At 41.7% G+C, this 16,868-nt stretch overlaps 2 protein-coding genes across 3 annotated transcripts in view; one reads left to right on the forward strand and one right to left on the reverse strand.

The window, feature by feature from the left end:
• The window catches only part of PREPL (prolyl endopeptidase like), a 38,237-nt gene extending 22,238 nt beyond the window's left edge, over positions 1–15,999 (forward strand). For both annotated transcript variants that reach the window (XM_049870341.1, XM_049870343.1), the window contains 9 exons: positions 363–579; positions 1,180–1,365; positions 5,875–6,072; positions 9,129–9,304; positions 10,629–10,845; positions 13,399–13,548; positions 13,954–14,077; positions 14,889–14,962; positions 15,322–15,999. In XM_049870341.1, coding sequence (XP_049726298.1) covers positions 363–579; positions 1,180–1,365; positions 5,875–6,072; positions 9,129–9,304; positions 10,629–10,845; positions 13,399–13,548; positions 13,954–14,077; positions 14,889–14,962; positions 15,322–15,411 — 1,432 coding nt within the window. In that variant the 3' untranslated portion in view covers positions 15,412–15,999. The remainder of the gene's footprint in view (positions 1–362; positions 580–1,179; positions 1,366–5,874; positions 6,073–9,128; positions 9,305–10,628; positions 10,846–13,398; positions 13,549–13,953; positions 14,078–14,888; positions 14,963–15,321) is intronic.
• Positions 16,000–16,169: 170 nt separating this feature from the next.
• The window catches only part of SLC3A1 (solute carrier family 3 member 1), a 64,362-nt gene continuing 63,663 nt past the window's right edge, over positions 16,170–16,868 (reverse strand). Inside the window, exon 11 of the mRNA XM_049870344.1 lies at positions 16,170–16,622. Within this exon, the coding sequence (XP_049726301.1) occupies positions 16,170–16,622 (453 nt within the window). The remainder of the gene's footprint in view (positions 16,623–16,868) is intronic.

Raw genomic sequence — 16,868 nt, forward strand, 5'->3', positions numbered from 1 at the left:
AAAATGTTACCAGCAATAGAATTTACGTGGTAGGTATATTGGTGTTCACTTAAGTCAGAATCGATTTGACGGCTCTGGCCTTGGCTTTACTATCTTTTCAGCTTTTCCATATGTTTGAAAATATTCATAATAAAATGTTAGAGAAAAAATTATTTTGAATGTTTTTGAGGGGAAAATGAAAAAAACAATATCCAGCATCTTAATTTATAAGCAATATTCACCAAGAGACTGTGTTCATTTTCTGTCTGCATTATAAATTAACATGTATACTGATCACCTCTGAGATACAGTTATTAACAAGGTAGCATGCATTTGAAATTTACTGGATTTTCATGTTCCATTTTCTGTCTCTTTTTATATAGCTATTTTGTTTTCCTTTACCTCACAAAAGACAGTCGCTTCCTCACCATAAATATTATAAACAAGACCACTTCTGAAGTGTGGTTGATAGATGGCCTGAGCCCTTGGGACCCACCAGTCCTTATCCAGAAGCGAATTGCTGGTGTCCTTTACTACATTGAACACAGAGAGGATGAACTATACATTCTCACTAACGTTGGTGAGCCTACAGAGTTCAAGGTAATCCTGGATTCTCCTTGTTCCCTCCCATGTGGGCTGTTGAGAATGTCACACTTCTATCAACACCGTTTGTTCTGAGAGCCGTTTTGTAGGCTTCTGGGAAAGTGTAGAAATTGATGCTACTTCCCTGTGAATAATCAATCCCATTTCTCTTCCTGTAGAGGCAAGGCCTCTATGTATTTTAATCATGCCTGAAAAGGTGAGTAAGTGATTATATCCGTTATTGAAGCCAACCTTAGTGGCTTAGAAAAACAAATTTACAAACTTATGATTTTGTGAGTTGGCAGTTTGGACTCTTCTCAGCTGAGCATTTCCACTTTTGTCAGCTAGACTCAGTAACACATCTGCAGTCAGCTGGTAGTCGTATATGTTCGTTGGTTGGCTGTCAGCGAGGCATGGGACTCCACTTTCTTACCATCCAGCAGGTTAGCTTGAGCTCTTTTGCGTGGAGCTGGTCACACTTACCCCAATGCAGGGTTAGTTCCTTCAGCTGTTCATATAACAGTGAAGAGGGGCATTTGTGGGCTGGGTTTGAGTAGTTTAGTCTCTGGATTCTCTAAGCTTCGTGTTTGGTTACCTCTTCTAACTTTCTTCTAACAGCTAATGAGAACAGCAGCTGATAGTCCTGCCATTATGAATTGGGATTTATTTTTCACAATGAAGAAAAATACCAAAGTCATAGACTTGGACATGTTTAAGGATCATTGTGTTTTGTTCCTGAAGTACAGCAATCTACTTTATGTCAATGTCATTGGTCTGGCTGATGATTCAGTTCGGTCTCTAAAGGTATGTTTAATTTTCAAAAGGCAATACTGTTAATGCAAATACGTCCGCAGTTTATCTTAACACAGTATTAAACTTTGAATCATAGCGGTGTACTTTTTCTTAAAAGGAACTTAATTTAAATAGAATTGAGCATCTGGGTCTGTATCAGATTAAGGAGGTTTATTTTAGAAGGGCTCGGGGAACCTTGCTTTTAATGCAGTTTTACTTAAAATACTGTCTTGTAACATGGACTTCAGAGGTAGAGTCAAGGGCTGTTAGAGTTTTCTGTCTACATATGTAACTGTGTATCTAATACCACAACAACTTTCGGTAACTCAAGTCAACCTGGCACCTAGTGTCTGCCACTGGCTGCTGCTCCCCCATCCCACAAACCCAGTAGGGACAGTTTGTGCCCACTGTTTCTGCCACTGTATGCTTGCATGTGCATCACCTTGTGTTTGCCAGTTTCCTTATCCGAGGGGGATGCAGTGGTGTCCACAGGGTACAGAGGGGTGGGTGGTGGTGGCACGCCTCCCCTGCAGGCTGACTCACTGTGGCCAAGAAAGATTCTGCTGAAATAGGAGATGGCAACGTGAGTGCACAGTTTTAAAGCAACATTAGCATGTGAGTTGAAGTAGGAGGCACTGAAAGGAAGAGGATCTGCTGCTGCTTTGCTTGCTAGTGGAAAGAGTTATTGAGCCAATTGACCAGCAAGCAGCAAAGACTGCTTAGACCTCCCTGGCTCCAGGATGGTCACAACTGCCGCTAAAATGCAGTCCAGTGAATTCAGTAGATGTTTGTTGAACGCCTTCTATATGTGCTGTGTTGGACGTTTTGGGGGCGGGGGCGAGATGGCAGGACAAAATATCTGGCCTTGAGAAGGGTACGGTACAGCATGGGAGATGAGACTAGTATGCAAAGATTACGTATAAGGTGGGTGTAAGTATGTGATATCAAAACCAGAAAATGTGTTGTGGGGCTCAAGGGAGAGCAAGAGGACTTGGGGAAGTTTTCATGGAGTAAGTAGTATTTGAGATTTCTACCAAAGAGGATAGTTAGGATTTTGACAGGCGGGGAGAGGGATGGAATTCTAGAATGAAAAAGTCCACAAAACAGCTCTAAGCTGGAGAAGTTCGGAAGATGTTTGGGAAACTGCTAATAATTTCGTTTTATTGAAGCAAAACGAATTTCTGGGGGACGAAGCTATGATTTGAAGTTCTTTGTGAGGAATTTATGCATAGATTATGAAGAAAGGGGCCCCTTTTTTTGAGCCAGGGGCGTGATTTGAGGAGTTGAGCTGTATACTTTATGACACTATGGGCAGCCACGTTAGGGTAGACTGAAGCAAGGAGAGAGATTAGTTTTGAGATTGGTTATAGCAGTATAAATAAAAACCACTAAAAATCTCCAGCTATTCCATAAAATCAATTATCAGATGTAATGTGTCATCTCTAAGAAGACGATATAGGTGTCCTAAAGGTCGTAAAATGAAGATAGTGATTAACTTTAGGGATTTCCTCATTGCTTTCATCTCCTGGGTTCAAACCGTTTCTTTCCACTTGCTAATTGATGCCAAATTCAGACGTCTGTTCTTATTGCAACCTGTATCAATAAGGATGGGAGAGAATATGTAGTTTTTAGCAATGTATTTATGACAACAGAGTTCTCTGTCAGTGAGGATTAGGGATGTCTGTAGAGTTTAACAATATTTGACTTCTAAGTAAAAATGATCTTTAATTTTTTTGTAAGTATTTCTACTTTTAAGATATGCCTCTTCTTCCGTGGTTTTAACTTCCACTAGAACAAGCATGTCTTTAAATTTATCCCATATCCTCTGTCCCTTCATTCCCTGCCCCTTCCCAGCTTGTAGGGCTCATTACACCTTGTGCTACATAGCATTCTGGGTCATCATCAAAACGAGTTAAGTATTATGTACCAGGTGCTACTTAAAGAGACGTATAGATCAAGCCCTGTCTCTCATGAACGGGATCACACTGATTAACATGCCACACACACAGGACATTAGCCAGGCCATGAGTGGGTTACAGCGTGTTTCTGTGTACTGGACTAGCAGAAGTTTTTAAACTCAGTCTCAGCAATAGGAACGTAAGACCCTTCGTATACTTGCCTCCTGTTCATGGTCATCATGTCATCAGTATTTCCCGGGAGTGATCTTTTTCCCCAACAAAAAGAGTTATGATATTTAACGTCTAAAGAAGTTGGAAAATGTTTCGATTCACGCCAACATCAGTTTCATTTGGAGGAGGAGTCCATATGCCTGAGTCAGTTTTCTTTCAACACATAATGTCGGAATCATTAAGACGTGACTGTAGTTGGTAGTAGAGTGCTAACGCTCAGCCCTTTTTCTGCCTGGTACGTCACCTGGCCAACTTAGGATTCGCAGATGTTGGCCATGATTATTCACAGATGGTACTGCAGGCTTATCTCAGTAGGAGGTGTATCTTCAGGTACCCTTAAGATAGTTAATGCTTATTCCTACATCAGCTTATTCTTGCATCAGCCGGACAAACTTGGAAAAAGTCCATAGCCCTGGAACACTCTTTGTTGGGATTGAAACTTTAACCTCAATCCCATGAGTTTTAGAAATACACCCAAAAACCTCGCTGATTTATTGGAACTACGTGGTCTCATGCTAAGACAACTTACCACATAGGTCACATAGAAGCTGTCTGAAAGCCTCACCAAAGGGCAGAACACTGTGTGCCTGTGTGGGCTGAGGAACTTAGCGCCCTCACTCCAAGGCCTGGTTACGCAGCTCATAGCCAGGCTTCTCACTTTTTTCCCACCAAGGTCCCAATTGCCCACTTGTTTCTCTCCAGTTATGGCTTGTGTGTATATAGACAAGTTATCCCTTAAAATAATCCCCAATCTGAGGAGAATAAATTAGGAACTCTTTTAGAGAGACTTCGCAAAAATGTGTCTTTATCAGTGTTACGGGAAAACAGATTCCTTAGATTACTTAGAAGAAATTTGCTGTGAACATAAGGTCTTTGGCTGTAGTTTCTGTAGGTAAAACGATGCACTCCTGACACACACATCCCCTAGCTACCCTTTTTGAATAGTGCCCATAGCGACATTGCTGTACCAAGACCTCTGATTTTCTAAGGAATTTGCTGTTCCTACAATTACTCAGGAAAAGGAAAGCAATTTTCTTTTAATGTCCTAATCCTCAGTACCATTTCTAGCACTCTGTCAGCCTGCTTACCAGAGTTCTTTAAAAGGTGTAAGAGGGATGTTAGTGGAAGGCTTGAAGCTGGACCCTGCTGCTCGAAGAGAATAAATTTTGATTCTTTTCCTTAAAGTTAAGAATCTTAAGCGTAATAGCTGTGCGTCTTTCAGGGTGGATGTGCCGGGAAGGGTTTTGTTCTGCACAATGGTTAGCCTGGGAGCTAAAGTTAGAAGCAGACTATGAATGCTTTAGGCTGCTGAGCGGGTCCGTAGTCCTGGAATAATAACAGTCATCACTGTGGCTGTCCCGGCATCAGGAACGGCCTGTGGGTCAGTTATGAAAAAAGCACGTGGGGGATTTCATGGTCCATGAGAACAGAGGTCTTTGAGATGTCTCTGGGTTCCATAATTACCATTTGATTTGTGCTTATTCTTAAACTGTTTTGCTACTACATTGCCCAAGTTTGTACCTCAAACTTTTTTTTTTTATTAACTTTTATTGAGCTTCAAGTGAAAGTTTACAAATCAAGTCAAACTGTCACATATAAGTTTATATACACCTTACTCCGTACTCCCACTTGCTCTCCCCCTAATGAGTCAGCCCTTCCAGTCTCTCATGACAATTTTGCCAGCTTCCAACTCTCTCTATCCTCCCATCCCCCCTCCAGACAGGAGATGCCAACACAGACTCAAGTGTCCACTTGATACAAATAGCTCACTCTACATCAGCATCTCTCTCTTACCCACTGTCCACTCCCTTTCATATTTGATGGAATGGTTCCTGTCCTGGCCCAACAGAAGGTTTGGGGACCATGACCGCCGGGATTCCTCTAGTCTCAGTCAGACCATTAAGTATGGTCTTTTTGTGAGAATTTGGGGTCTGCATCCCACTGATCTCCTGCTCCCTCTGGGGTTCTCTGTTGTGCTCCCTGTCAGGGCAGTCATTGGTTGTGGCCGGGCACCAACTAGTTCTTCTGGTCTCAGGATGATGTAGGTCTCTGGTTCATGTGGCCCTATCTGTCTCTTGGGCTCTTAGTTATCGTGTGACCTTGGTGTACCTCAAACTTTTTTGTTAAAGGAGATTTCATATAAACCTACAATCGTTATAAACTTTTCCTTTAATTTTTCTTTATTTTATTGGTCATTAATGTGGAGTTTTTGTTTGTTTTTTACTTCAGATATATTTTATTGTGATGAAGTAATCCTTAACTGAGACATTGTGTTATTTGGATAAAAGTAAACTTACTGTCCACATCGTCTTGTCTGGAGCAGACTTAGGAAAGTAATGAATGATACTCAGAGTCTAGATAAAGAGTAAAAATAACTGTTTTCTCTCTTTAGCTCCCTCCCTGGGCCTGTGGATTCATAATAGATACAAATTCTGACCCAAAGAACTGCCCCTTTCAGCTTTGCTCTCCAATACGTCCCCCAAAATATTACACATATAAGTTTGCAGAGGGCAAACTTTTTGAGGAAACTGGGCACGAAGACCCAATCACCAAGACTAGTCGTGTTTTACGTCTAGAAGCCAAAAGTAAGGTAAGTTTTTGTAATCTCCACATGTAATACAAATTTGCCGAAAACACATTGTTTGCCAGGTATTTTCCAGTGTATTTCGTATACCACAGTAAGACCCCAATGCCTTTAAAACCTGTTGCCATCAAGTCGATTCTGACCCATAGTGACCCTAGAGGACAGAGTAGAACTGCCCTGTAGAGTTTCCAAGGAGCGACGGGTGAATTTGAACTGCCAGCCTTTTGGTTAGCAGCCGTGTCACTTAACCACTGTGCCACCAGGGCCCCAAAGTGACTTTAGGGAACACATTAATTTTTTTTTTTTTTAGGTTTTTTTTTTTAAACTTTAATATGTACTTATTTTAACACGCATTAGAAAATGTATAAGTAGCACACCAAGCTCTTAATTTCACATGTTGTTTATATTTGAGTAAAAAGTTAAAGGAAAAATTAAGTAAATGGTCAAAGATGATATGCAGTTAGGACAAAAATTGTGAAGATGGCAAGCAGTTGTCTAAAGTGAACTAAGCCCTGCCCTCATGGAGTGTAAATCTAGCAGGGAAGATGACCGCTGTTGAAGGTGTAATTACTAGTGTCCTGAGTCCTGCAAAAGAAAGAGGTGCTAAGTGCAGTGATGGAGTGTATAGCAGAGGGACCTTACCTAGTCTGGAGAGGTCAGGGAAGGCCTCACTGAGGAAGTCATGTCTCAGGGAAGACTTCCAGGATGAGTACGGGTTAAGTTAGAAAGGGGGCATGAGGATATCATTTGTGCAGAGGCCCTGAACTGAGGGAAATGGTGCATTCTAGAAGTCTAAAGAAGTCCAGTATGGCCAAAGTATACAGTAAAAGAGGGAAGATTTGGGGGGTAAGTAAGAAGAAGCAGAGAAGGAATAACAACAGATGTCTGTATTCCAGGTATACTCAATATGCAGAATTGTGTATATATATCGTGGCCTTGAATTTAAAGAATTTTTTGAAATAAGCATATTCTCAGATACCGTCACGTGTGCGGACAGTGAATTTCCACGTGCCTTTTTTCCCTTACGAATTCTTTTTTTGAATTCATTGATTTTTTTTAAATATCTTTAAGCAAATATTAATAGTATTTTAATATTACGAAAGCAATACATGCTTGTTGGAACCAGCGCAAAAATGTATAAACCAATGCAGAAATGTATAAAGTTTAAAATACTACTTTTCAGTTTCATTTGCTGCACCCCTAGAAATAATCATCGTGAGCCATTTAGTGTAGCACCGTTCAGGTTATTTTTGTTAACAAGCATGTACATTTTTAGGTTTTGTTTCACAAATACGGGATTATATCAGCCTTATCAAAATCTTATAATTATTGTACCCCAAATGGAAAGAATAATGAAGCCAAGTTATTGGAGATTTAAGGAGAGAAGCCTTAAGGGAAGAAGGGAGAGAAAAAACAGTTGCCATTGAGTTGTCTTTGACTCACGGCAGCCTCATGTGGTCAGAGTAGAACTTTGCTTCATAGGGTTTTCAGTGGCTGATTTTTCAAAAGTAGATTGCCAGGCTTTTCTTTTGAAATGCTTCTGGGTAGACTTGAACCTCCAACCTTTTGGTTGGCAGCCAAGTGCATTAACGGTTTGCGCTACCTGGGAACTGCTAGGTGGAAGCTGCTGTGACTTTCCACGGGCCCTTTTGCATGGCCGCTGGGGTTCCAGCTCCTCGCAGGGCTTGCAGCCATCTTTACCGCTTCCATTTCACCAGTTCTCAACCAGTAAGTTTTTCTCTGATTGTATAATTGAAGTTGGGGAGGAAACAGGGAAATGAAAAGTCTAAGATTATTTTCTAGAATTAATTTACATCAAGTTTTTTGAGTGAATCTACACTGAGAAGTGAAAATTAAGTTACGCTGTCATGACAAGTTGCATATCATAAAGAATAATGAAAGGAAGCTTGCTTTATCTGAGGACACTCCATCGTCTCCATTTATTGCTTAGAAGTGAAGTTTTCAAAATGAGAATGGAAAAAATCGGACTTGGTTATATTATTTTCCTTATATAAAACTAATGCCCCAAAATAAATGTCAGCTGGTGCTGTTTGTTTCGTTTCTTTAAGCAGGGGTAGAACCAGCTTCTCCATCCTTTTTCTATCAAAGGAAGATCAGGAATAGTTCAAGGTGTCTGGGTTTTGTATGTCCAGATGGTACCTGGTTTCAATCATTTGGGGGTTAATGTGTTGGAGCTGAATTGGGGAATAGTTACATACCCTAAAAATAAGTGTAATGAAGTAATTTACTTAAACCACTTTGAGACTTTTAGAAACTACTGTTAAACAGGCCTTGAAGAAGATGTGGGTGGATGTTACAAGGGCAGTAAGAAGTTTCAGGTTCCAAGGGTTGAAAATCCTAACTAAAGCAGACGGACAGTGAGCTAAGACTTCGTCAGTCAGTATATCTGTAAATATTCAAAGATGAAAATTGACAGTTTCTAGCCCTAGGCATAGGAAGAATGCTTTGCTAGAGCTTCTGAACTTGAAAAATATTTTCGCTTGTTCTAAAAGAAAAAATTTATAGTAATAACAGGTGGTGAAGAACTCTTTAAAATCACTTTGCTGTCATGAAAAGCTGTGTTTAATAAAACGTTTTCAAGCCAGAATCTTGCCATTCTTTTTTAGTTAGTGATCTAGGTCAGAAGGAACCCTGGTGGCACAGTGGTTAAGCGCTAGACAGTTAAACAAAGGGTCAGTGGTTCAAAACCCACTAGCCGCTCTACAGGCGAAAGGTGTGGTAGTCTGCTTCTGTAAAGACTACAGCTTGGGAAACCCTAAGGAGCAGTTCTGCCCTGCCCTGCAGGGTCGCCATGAGTCAGAATCGACTCAATGGCAATAGATTTGGTATGGTTTTAGTACTGTAGGTCAGCAAAACAGCTAAAAACAAGGACCGTGACATTTGTAGCGACCATAATTCTTTTGTCTTAAATGAAGTTTGTGTTCAACATCAATACTCAGAAGAGAGAGAAGGAAAAAAAGTGCACTTCATTGTATTTAAATTTGGGGTAAAACTGTTTTTAAAGACTCTTCTTTACATATGTAGTAATTCTTCATTTCCAGGATGGAAAATTAGTGCCAATGACCGTTTTCCACAAAACGGATTCTGAGGACTTGCAGAGGAAACCCCTCCTGGTACACGTGTATGGAGCTTATGGAATGGATTTGAAAATGAATTTCCGACCTGAGAGGCGGGTGTTGGTTGACGATGGATGGATATTAGCATATTGCCATGTCCGGTGAGTCAGCACCTGGTACAGGAGTGGTAGGCTTTGCGACAGATGTCTAGGGTGACAGTGGACTGGGGAGCAAGAGCTTACGTTCTCATTTGTATTGTGGAGTTTATGTACGTCTGAACCTGTGCTGGTGGTTGACTGGTTAATCCAGAAAGCAAAGGTTATTGGGATTTCAGAGTAGATGCCTCAGCCTCTGTGGTTACTTAGTAACATTACTATTTCCATTTAACTCTACCTGAGTTTAGGTTTTTCTAAAATAGCCTCTTAAAGCTGGTCTTCTTTTTTCTAGTCTAACTTCCTTTGTGTTTGAACTGTTTCCGCAACACAGATTTTATTTTATGTTCCTGCTTAAAGTCCTTCACCACCTTCCCTGTCTTCACGATAAGACCCAAATTTCTTAGTGTAGCGTTCAGCCTCCTTATGGCCTGGCTGACCCCTGTGGTAGCATCTATCGTCACTTCCCCAGACATGTCCCTCCCTCCAGCCATACACAGCCTACACCTCCGGCCTCACTACCTCCTTTTCAGATGGCATCTCTTTCACCCCTGTGCCCTCACACATACATGCTGTGTCTTCTTCGTCGTCGTGTTGCCTTCCCTTTCCTTGCTCTTCAAGGAACTCATATTCCCCCTTCCAGACCCAGCTTAGGTATCATCTCCCTCTTAGGCATTCATGAGCCTGACTCGTGTACCTGCCCCCAGCTTGACAGTTGGCTGTTCTTTCCTCTGCTTCTGTAATACCTGAAATATACTCATTTTTAGAGTGTTAGAAATAGTACAAGCAGTGACCACATTGCTTGGTCACTCTTTCTTGGTTTTCTTTCCCTACGAAATGATAATCTTTTCCAGGGCAGTGGAATTTCGCTCGTTTATATTTTTAAGGACTTAGCACAATGAGCAATAGTAGGCAGGCACTCAAAACATATTTGTTAAATCAATTTTTGGTTAGCTACATATATCAGGAATTGGCACACTTTTTCTGTAAAGGGCTAGAAAGTAAACATTGTAGGCTTTCAGGCCACATATGGGCTCTATCACTTATTTGTGGTAGGGTTTTTTTTTTTCTTCTCCCAACCTCAGTTCGAATCCGCCAGCCACTCTTTGGAGACCCTATGGGGCAGTTCTACTCTGTCCTATAGGGTCGCTATGAGTTGGAATCAACTCAGTGGCAATGAGTATAAAAATGTAAAAACAATCCTCAGCTCAAGGACCATACAAAAACAGGCGTCTGGATGGATTTGGCCCATAGGCTGTCATTTTTTGACCCTGATCTACATTATTAATGTATGTATTTTCCCCACTAAAACTTTTTTGCCCTTTCATTTCAGGGGTGGTGGTGAGTTAGGCCTCCAGTGGCACGCTGATGGCCGTCTAACTAAAAAGCTCAATGGCCTTGCAGACATAGAGGCTTGCATTAAGACGCTTCATGGCCAAGGCTTTTCTCAGCCAAGCCTAACAGCCCTGGCTGCTTTCAGTGCTGGAGGGGTGCTAGCGGGAGCCTTGTGTAACTCTAAGCCAGGGCTCCTGAGAGCTGTGACTTTGGAGGTGAGTACATCTGGAATCTACTGTTTATATAGGGGAAGGCTTGAAGCCAAAGGCCGCTCTAAGAAAAAATGTTCTCTTACAGTTTTAACCTGGCTTGGGGTGTAACAAAGCTTTTAAAAAACCCAGCTGTAATGCCAGTGCAACTTCTAAAGTTACATAATCCAATTCTTTACCCTTCACTTATTCTTCCCTGACATTTTTCTTTATTAATTTTTAAAGATTTCCACTGAAAGATATTAATGACTAACCCCATGGATCGCTTTTCACTTGTAAGAACACTTAGCACTGGTAGGAAGAGAGACGAAGCACATGTGACTCACAGTTCCAGGAAGTCAGGTCGAGCATACTGTGGCTCTGGGATGCACAGAACCCTCTGATCTTTGTCAGTTGGACAGTCTACTGCCCATCAACACTTCGGGCCTGGATTTGGGGCTCTATTTTTAGGTTCTCCACTCTTAATGATCTTTGTTGGTAATTTCCTAAACTTTAATTGAAATATCCTTTTTTAAAAACACTGTCTGAGATTATGAAGTTAGATTATAGCAGCTGATGTCACCTCCACCATTCATTCTCCTGCTTCCTGGTTAGCTGCTGTGGGAGGTAGTGCCTGAGATAGGACAGAGGAAATCATTTTCAGGTTTTTTTATTTTGAGGGAGAGGGATATACACTGTGAGTCTTTATTAAGGAAACGGTTTTGAATAATCCTACTCTTGTAAATCTATTACAAAGAAATAGAAATACTAAGGATGGAGAGAAAAAAAAAAACCCTCGTGCATAAAAATAATAATGGCAGAATTATTTACAGTAGAAAAAAATGGAATTAACCTTTGACCTTTAGAAATCATACTTGGAGAATTTCGCCAAAGGAGAGTAATCAGAAATGTATCTGTAAGGATGTTTCTTCCAGGTTGTTTGTAGTAGTGAAGAACAGGAGACAGCCCAAATGGCCAGCAATATGGATTCCTGTATCAGTCGGAGTTCCTAGTTAAGCGCACCGAACACCAGCTCTGGCTAACTTAAGAAGAAAAGGGATTTATTGGGTGGTGCAAACAGTGAAGCACTACTAGCCAAAAGGTTGGCAATTCAAACCTACCCACAGGCACCTTGGAAGACAGGCCTGGTGATCTGCTTCTGAAAGGTCAAAGCCTTGAAAACCCTGTGGAGCAGTTCTGTACTGCACATGTGGGGTTGCCATGTGTCAGAGTTGACTCAGTAGCAACTCAAAACAAAGTTCGGTAAGGCTAGGTATACAGCCAGGCTTAGAGGATGCACAGCCAGAAACATGTGCAAACTACATCATAAAACCAGCCGAGTGAAGTGCCACCACTGAGCACAAGACATCTCACACTGCCACTGCCGCTTCTAGAGCCTAGCCATAGCTGCAGCACTGTTGCCAGAATAAATTCTCTGGTCCCTACTTTCTTTGAATCGAGAACTTCCCATTCAGAGTTTGGAGCACTTGTCTCTGACTGGCAGACCTACTCCATGCGGCACCTCCCAAACTGCAGGGAAAGCTGGGAAGGGTAGTCTTTGACATTTAACGCTGTGTCAGCAAGTGTCGGGCTCTGTCTCATTAGGTTGGGGACTTTCCAAATCAAAGAGTCCAGTCCAAACAACAAACAATGGCAGACATCCATTAGGTTAACATTAACATGAGGGAGAACCAAAAAGCATGTTAACAGAGGAATATAAGGCAAAGTGAAAGAGCAGCCTCTATTTTATTAAATTTTATCTAACACCGTTTATGGACTAGTGGAGAAGCCCTGGTGGCACAGGTGTTAAGCACTCAGCTGCTAACCAAAAGGTTGGCGATTCAAACCCACCCCGCTCCTCCGTGGGAGAAAGACCTAGTGATCTGCTGTCGTAAAGATTACAGCCCGGAAACCTGTTGGGCAGTTCTGCTCTGTCACATGGGTTCACTGTGAGTGAAAAACAACACCACCCACCAACAACCACCCACGGGCTAATGGGTGGTTTTTTTCTTTCTTTGACTTGGATATTTTCTAGATTTTTTTCAATTAGGATTTATTCATTTTATATAAGAAAAAAATTACAGGACTGAAAAGCAATCTGAAAAAATTGTGAAATTAGGAGATAAACCCTTTCTCATATAAATGTAATTTGAGGATTCTAAACACATAAAAAACCAAACCCACCGCCATCGAGTCGATTCCAACTTATAGCAATCCTATAGGAGGGAAGTAGAACTGCCTTCTAGGGTTTCCAAGGCTGTCAGTCTTTAAGGAAGAAGACTGCCACACCTTCCACCGGTGGAGCAGCTGGCGGAATCCAACCGCCAACCTTTTGATTAGCAGCCAAGCACTTTAACCACTGTGCCCCCAGGGCTCCTTAAGCATATAAAAGCTAGTTATGAAGCACAGGCCCTGGTTAAGGACTGAGTAGTTAGTTAGTCCGGCTCCTGGGAATCAGCATGGCTCCCTGAGCTCTCTTCTCCCATGTTGGCGTGTGTATTCATGAAGTAGTACGTTTTTCTGACACTTATTTTACCACCTTCTTAGTCAATGTTTAAGTTTCTTTGGCTCTTTTTTTAGGCACCTTTCTTGGATGTTCTCAACACCATGATGGACACTACACTTCCTCTGACTTTGGAAGAATTAGAAGAATGGGGGAACCCTTCATCTGATGAAAAACACAAGAATTACATAAAACGTTACTGCCCCTATCAAAATATTAAACCTCAGGTAGTAAAAGACAGGATATACTATCCACAGAAAGTTCATCAGAAGGATACTTACTTGAGCTAAAGCAGGGATTAGTTGGGTTTTAGGATATTTCTACCTGTAATACCCAAACTTCTTTCAACAGCATCTCGGCTCATACTCTGTGTTTTTCCATTTAATACCTCAGGGGAGTAGAGTTATTGTGCCTTAGCTACAAAATTAGATCAGGTCAGGGGCGCTCAAGAAAAAAGACTATTCTAAGTAACAAGTATTCTGGTACTGTGATGCTGTGGATCTCTGAAGAATGTCAAATGAGAAAAACTAGCTCTTAGGGGAAAAATTGGCAGCAATTACCTTCCATGATCTGTAAGATGAAAAGGGACCAACAGGGAATAATGTAAACTCTGTGCATCTCTTTTCCTTTAGCATTATCCTTCGATTCACATCACAGCTTATGAAAACGATGAACGTGTACCTCTGAAAGGAATTGTAAACTATACTGAGAAACTCAAGGAAGCCATCAAAGAGCATGCTAAGGACAAAGGCGAAGGTAGGAGACCGCCTAGAAGCAGGGAACGTGCTAATGAACTGGTACCCTTAGCACACTGCTTAGAGTGATATCGTTTAGCTACAAACCAAATGATCGGCCCGTGAGTTAGGACGTATCGTTGATTTCGCTGTATTGACTGCCCACTTGCAGCATATAGAGTAATTACAACTGCCTCAAAGGACAGGTAGGCAGAGCACAAATTAGAAAAAAGTAAATTATAAATATTAAACTTGGAGATGGTACTATCTCACATTCATTCATTGAACAATGTTCATTGCGCCACTATTCTTGGAAAGCTTTAAAACAGTGTAAGATTTTTCCACTGGAGCCTCAGTACCTCAAACCTGCTGCTTTAGTTTTCTCCAGATAGTTCTTTCAGTTTCACTGGACAAGAATTCTCTCTTTTTAACTGCATGCCAAGACATTCTGGGCTCAGGGATGGAAGGGATCCACGTACAAGTTTTCAGACAGCTGTCTTGTGTTCAGGTCCATGTCTTACTCCCACCCACTGTGCTGTAGTTGGTGTCTCCAGGTCCCAAGACTCTGACATTCCATAGGCCCAGTCATCTGCCTCATAGGTCTCAACCTCCTCCACAGTTTTCTGTGGGCTATAGTCTCCTCTCTCCTGTTCACTCAGTCACTGGTCATCCTCCTGTTTTCCGTTTTTCAGAAATGTGTCTTCTGCTGCTTGTCCTCTCTCCCCTTTCTTGGTGGTTGTGGTTTATGCTTTTATTCTTTTACTGTTATTTTAGTAGAGTATGGCCGTCTTGAACCAGGGACCTTCTGATTGTTTTATATGTAACTGTTGCAGGTTATCAGGTCCCCAATATTGTTTTAGACATTCAGCCTGGAGGCAATCATGTGATTGAGGATTGTCACAGAAAGGTACGTTATGAAGCCCCCTTCAGGTGACAGATCCCCAATAGGGATGTGTGGTACCTAACATTTCAGGGGTTGCAACAGGGTTTATGGCAGCAGTGCTGCTTAACTGTCAGGCCTGTGTCTGAGACCCGGGGGGAGCGAAGGAGGAAAACCGAGTCAACCAAGAGAAAAGGCATGTACTTGATAAGTGAGCTCTCTTAAAAGAATTGAACATTAGCTGTTGGGAGCCTCTGCCCTGAATAAAAGTACCCTGGCCATAAATGGCTGGCTGAGGGCTAAATGGAGATGGATAGACAAAGACTTAGACACTGGGGTTTGACCCCATAGGCCATCTATCTAATTTTTAAATGTGTTTCTTCTAGATTACAGCCCAAATTAAATTCCTGTACGAAGAGCTTGGACTTGACAGCACCAACGTTTTTGAGAATCTTAAGAAATACTTAAAAATCTGAAGCGCCACATTCAACTGGGAATGGGAAACACACTGAAATATTTCATAGTCTTACTTTCACTTGGGTTAGGAAAAGTGAGATTTTTTTTTTCAGTTATTCAATAATTTTCTAAAAATTTGCTTCTCCATCCAAATTGTGCTTAGTCGACTTCTCGCTTTTTCGTACAGTTCGATCCGTTAAGCATAGGCCCCTTAGCCTAGGAAAGCGGCTTTCAGATCAAATGGTGCCCCTTCAAAGGGCATGAAATAGGGAGCAAGGGAGGGACTGGTGACAACAGGGCTCTCGGTGCCTCCTCCAGTCAGAACAGCTTTGCGTTGTCTGTTTTAATAAGGTTTTCTTGAACAGTTCACAAATCAGCACCCCGCCTCTTTACCCTGAATGTTTTTAGACACTAGCAGTGGGTCATCTTCTAGTTTCTATGGCTGCATTTTAAGGAAAAAGATAACATTCTTCACATTAAAATCAATTAGATCTTTCAAATAATATGGGCTCCTAAGTGGTTCTGATCATCTCTTATTGATGCTATCTTGGTGAAGTTACAAGTTCTGCAAGCAATCATTTTCTTTTAAATATTTTATTATTCTTGAACAACATTTGAGAACCTTTCCTAAAGTGGTCATAGTCACACTACAGAAATAGCTAAGATTCATGACAATTCTTCCTAACAGTTACCCAGCAGCAAGCTGTACGTGGAAGTTACTGCGAATGCTCGTCATAAAAACGTGTGCCCCGTCTTGGCCTCTGGTTCACAGAGGTGCCTAACACAGGCTGTGTAATATGTGTAATCCACTGGAGTAGCACGCCCGACTGGAAACAAAACACTTGTCCCTGAGAGCCGTTTGGCCGTGAAGGGGATTCTCTGTCTTGTATTCAAGGATAAGTCCTTCCCCCTTGTCCAGCACAATGGCACTGGTTTCAACGGTACCGCCGTTGTAGGCTGAATTGGTACTTAACCTTACGCTCACAGCAGCCGGAAGTCCTGAAATCATTTCTGCTAGATTTACCGTGGATGTTGATTCTCCAAAATTCAGAACCATGGTAAAGACTCTGTCGATGCCATCCAGCTCTCTTGTGTACACGACGACTTGGCTGTCATCCCCCACACTCCCCACATGGCAAAACCAGCCCCTGCTGAGAAGCAGCTCGTTGGCATGAAGTGAAGCTAATGTTTGATATAACTTCAAAGCTGACCTGTACTGAGTCTTCTGGACCTATTGGAAAAAAAAAAAAAAAGTTATTTACATAGACGTTTGATTCAAAGGGGAAACCCCGGTGGCATAGTGGTTAAGTGCTGTGGCTGCTAACCAAAAGGTCACCAGTTCAAATCCACCAGACATTCCTTGGAAACTCTGTGGGGCAGTTCTACTCAGTCCTATAGGGTCACTGTGAGTCGGAATCGATGGCAACGGGTTTAACGGGTTTGATTCAAAGAATGTTTTAAAAAATATATTTAGGAT

Source organism: Elephas maximus, chromosome 26 (assembly GCF_024166365.1).
Source record: "Elephas maximus indicus isolate mEleMax1 chromosome 26, mEleMax1 primary haplotype, whole genome shotgun sequence".
Taxonomy (NCBI): Eukaryota; Metazoa; Chordata; class Mammalia; order Proboscidea; family Elephantidae; genus Elephas; species Elephas maximus.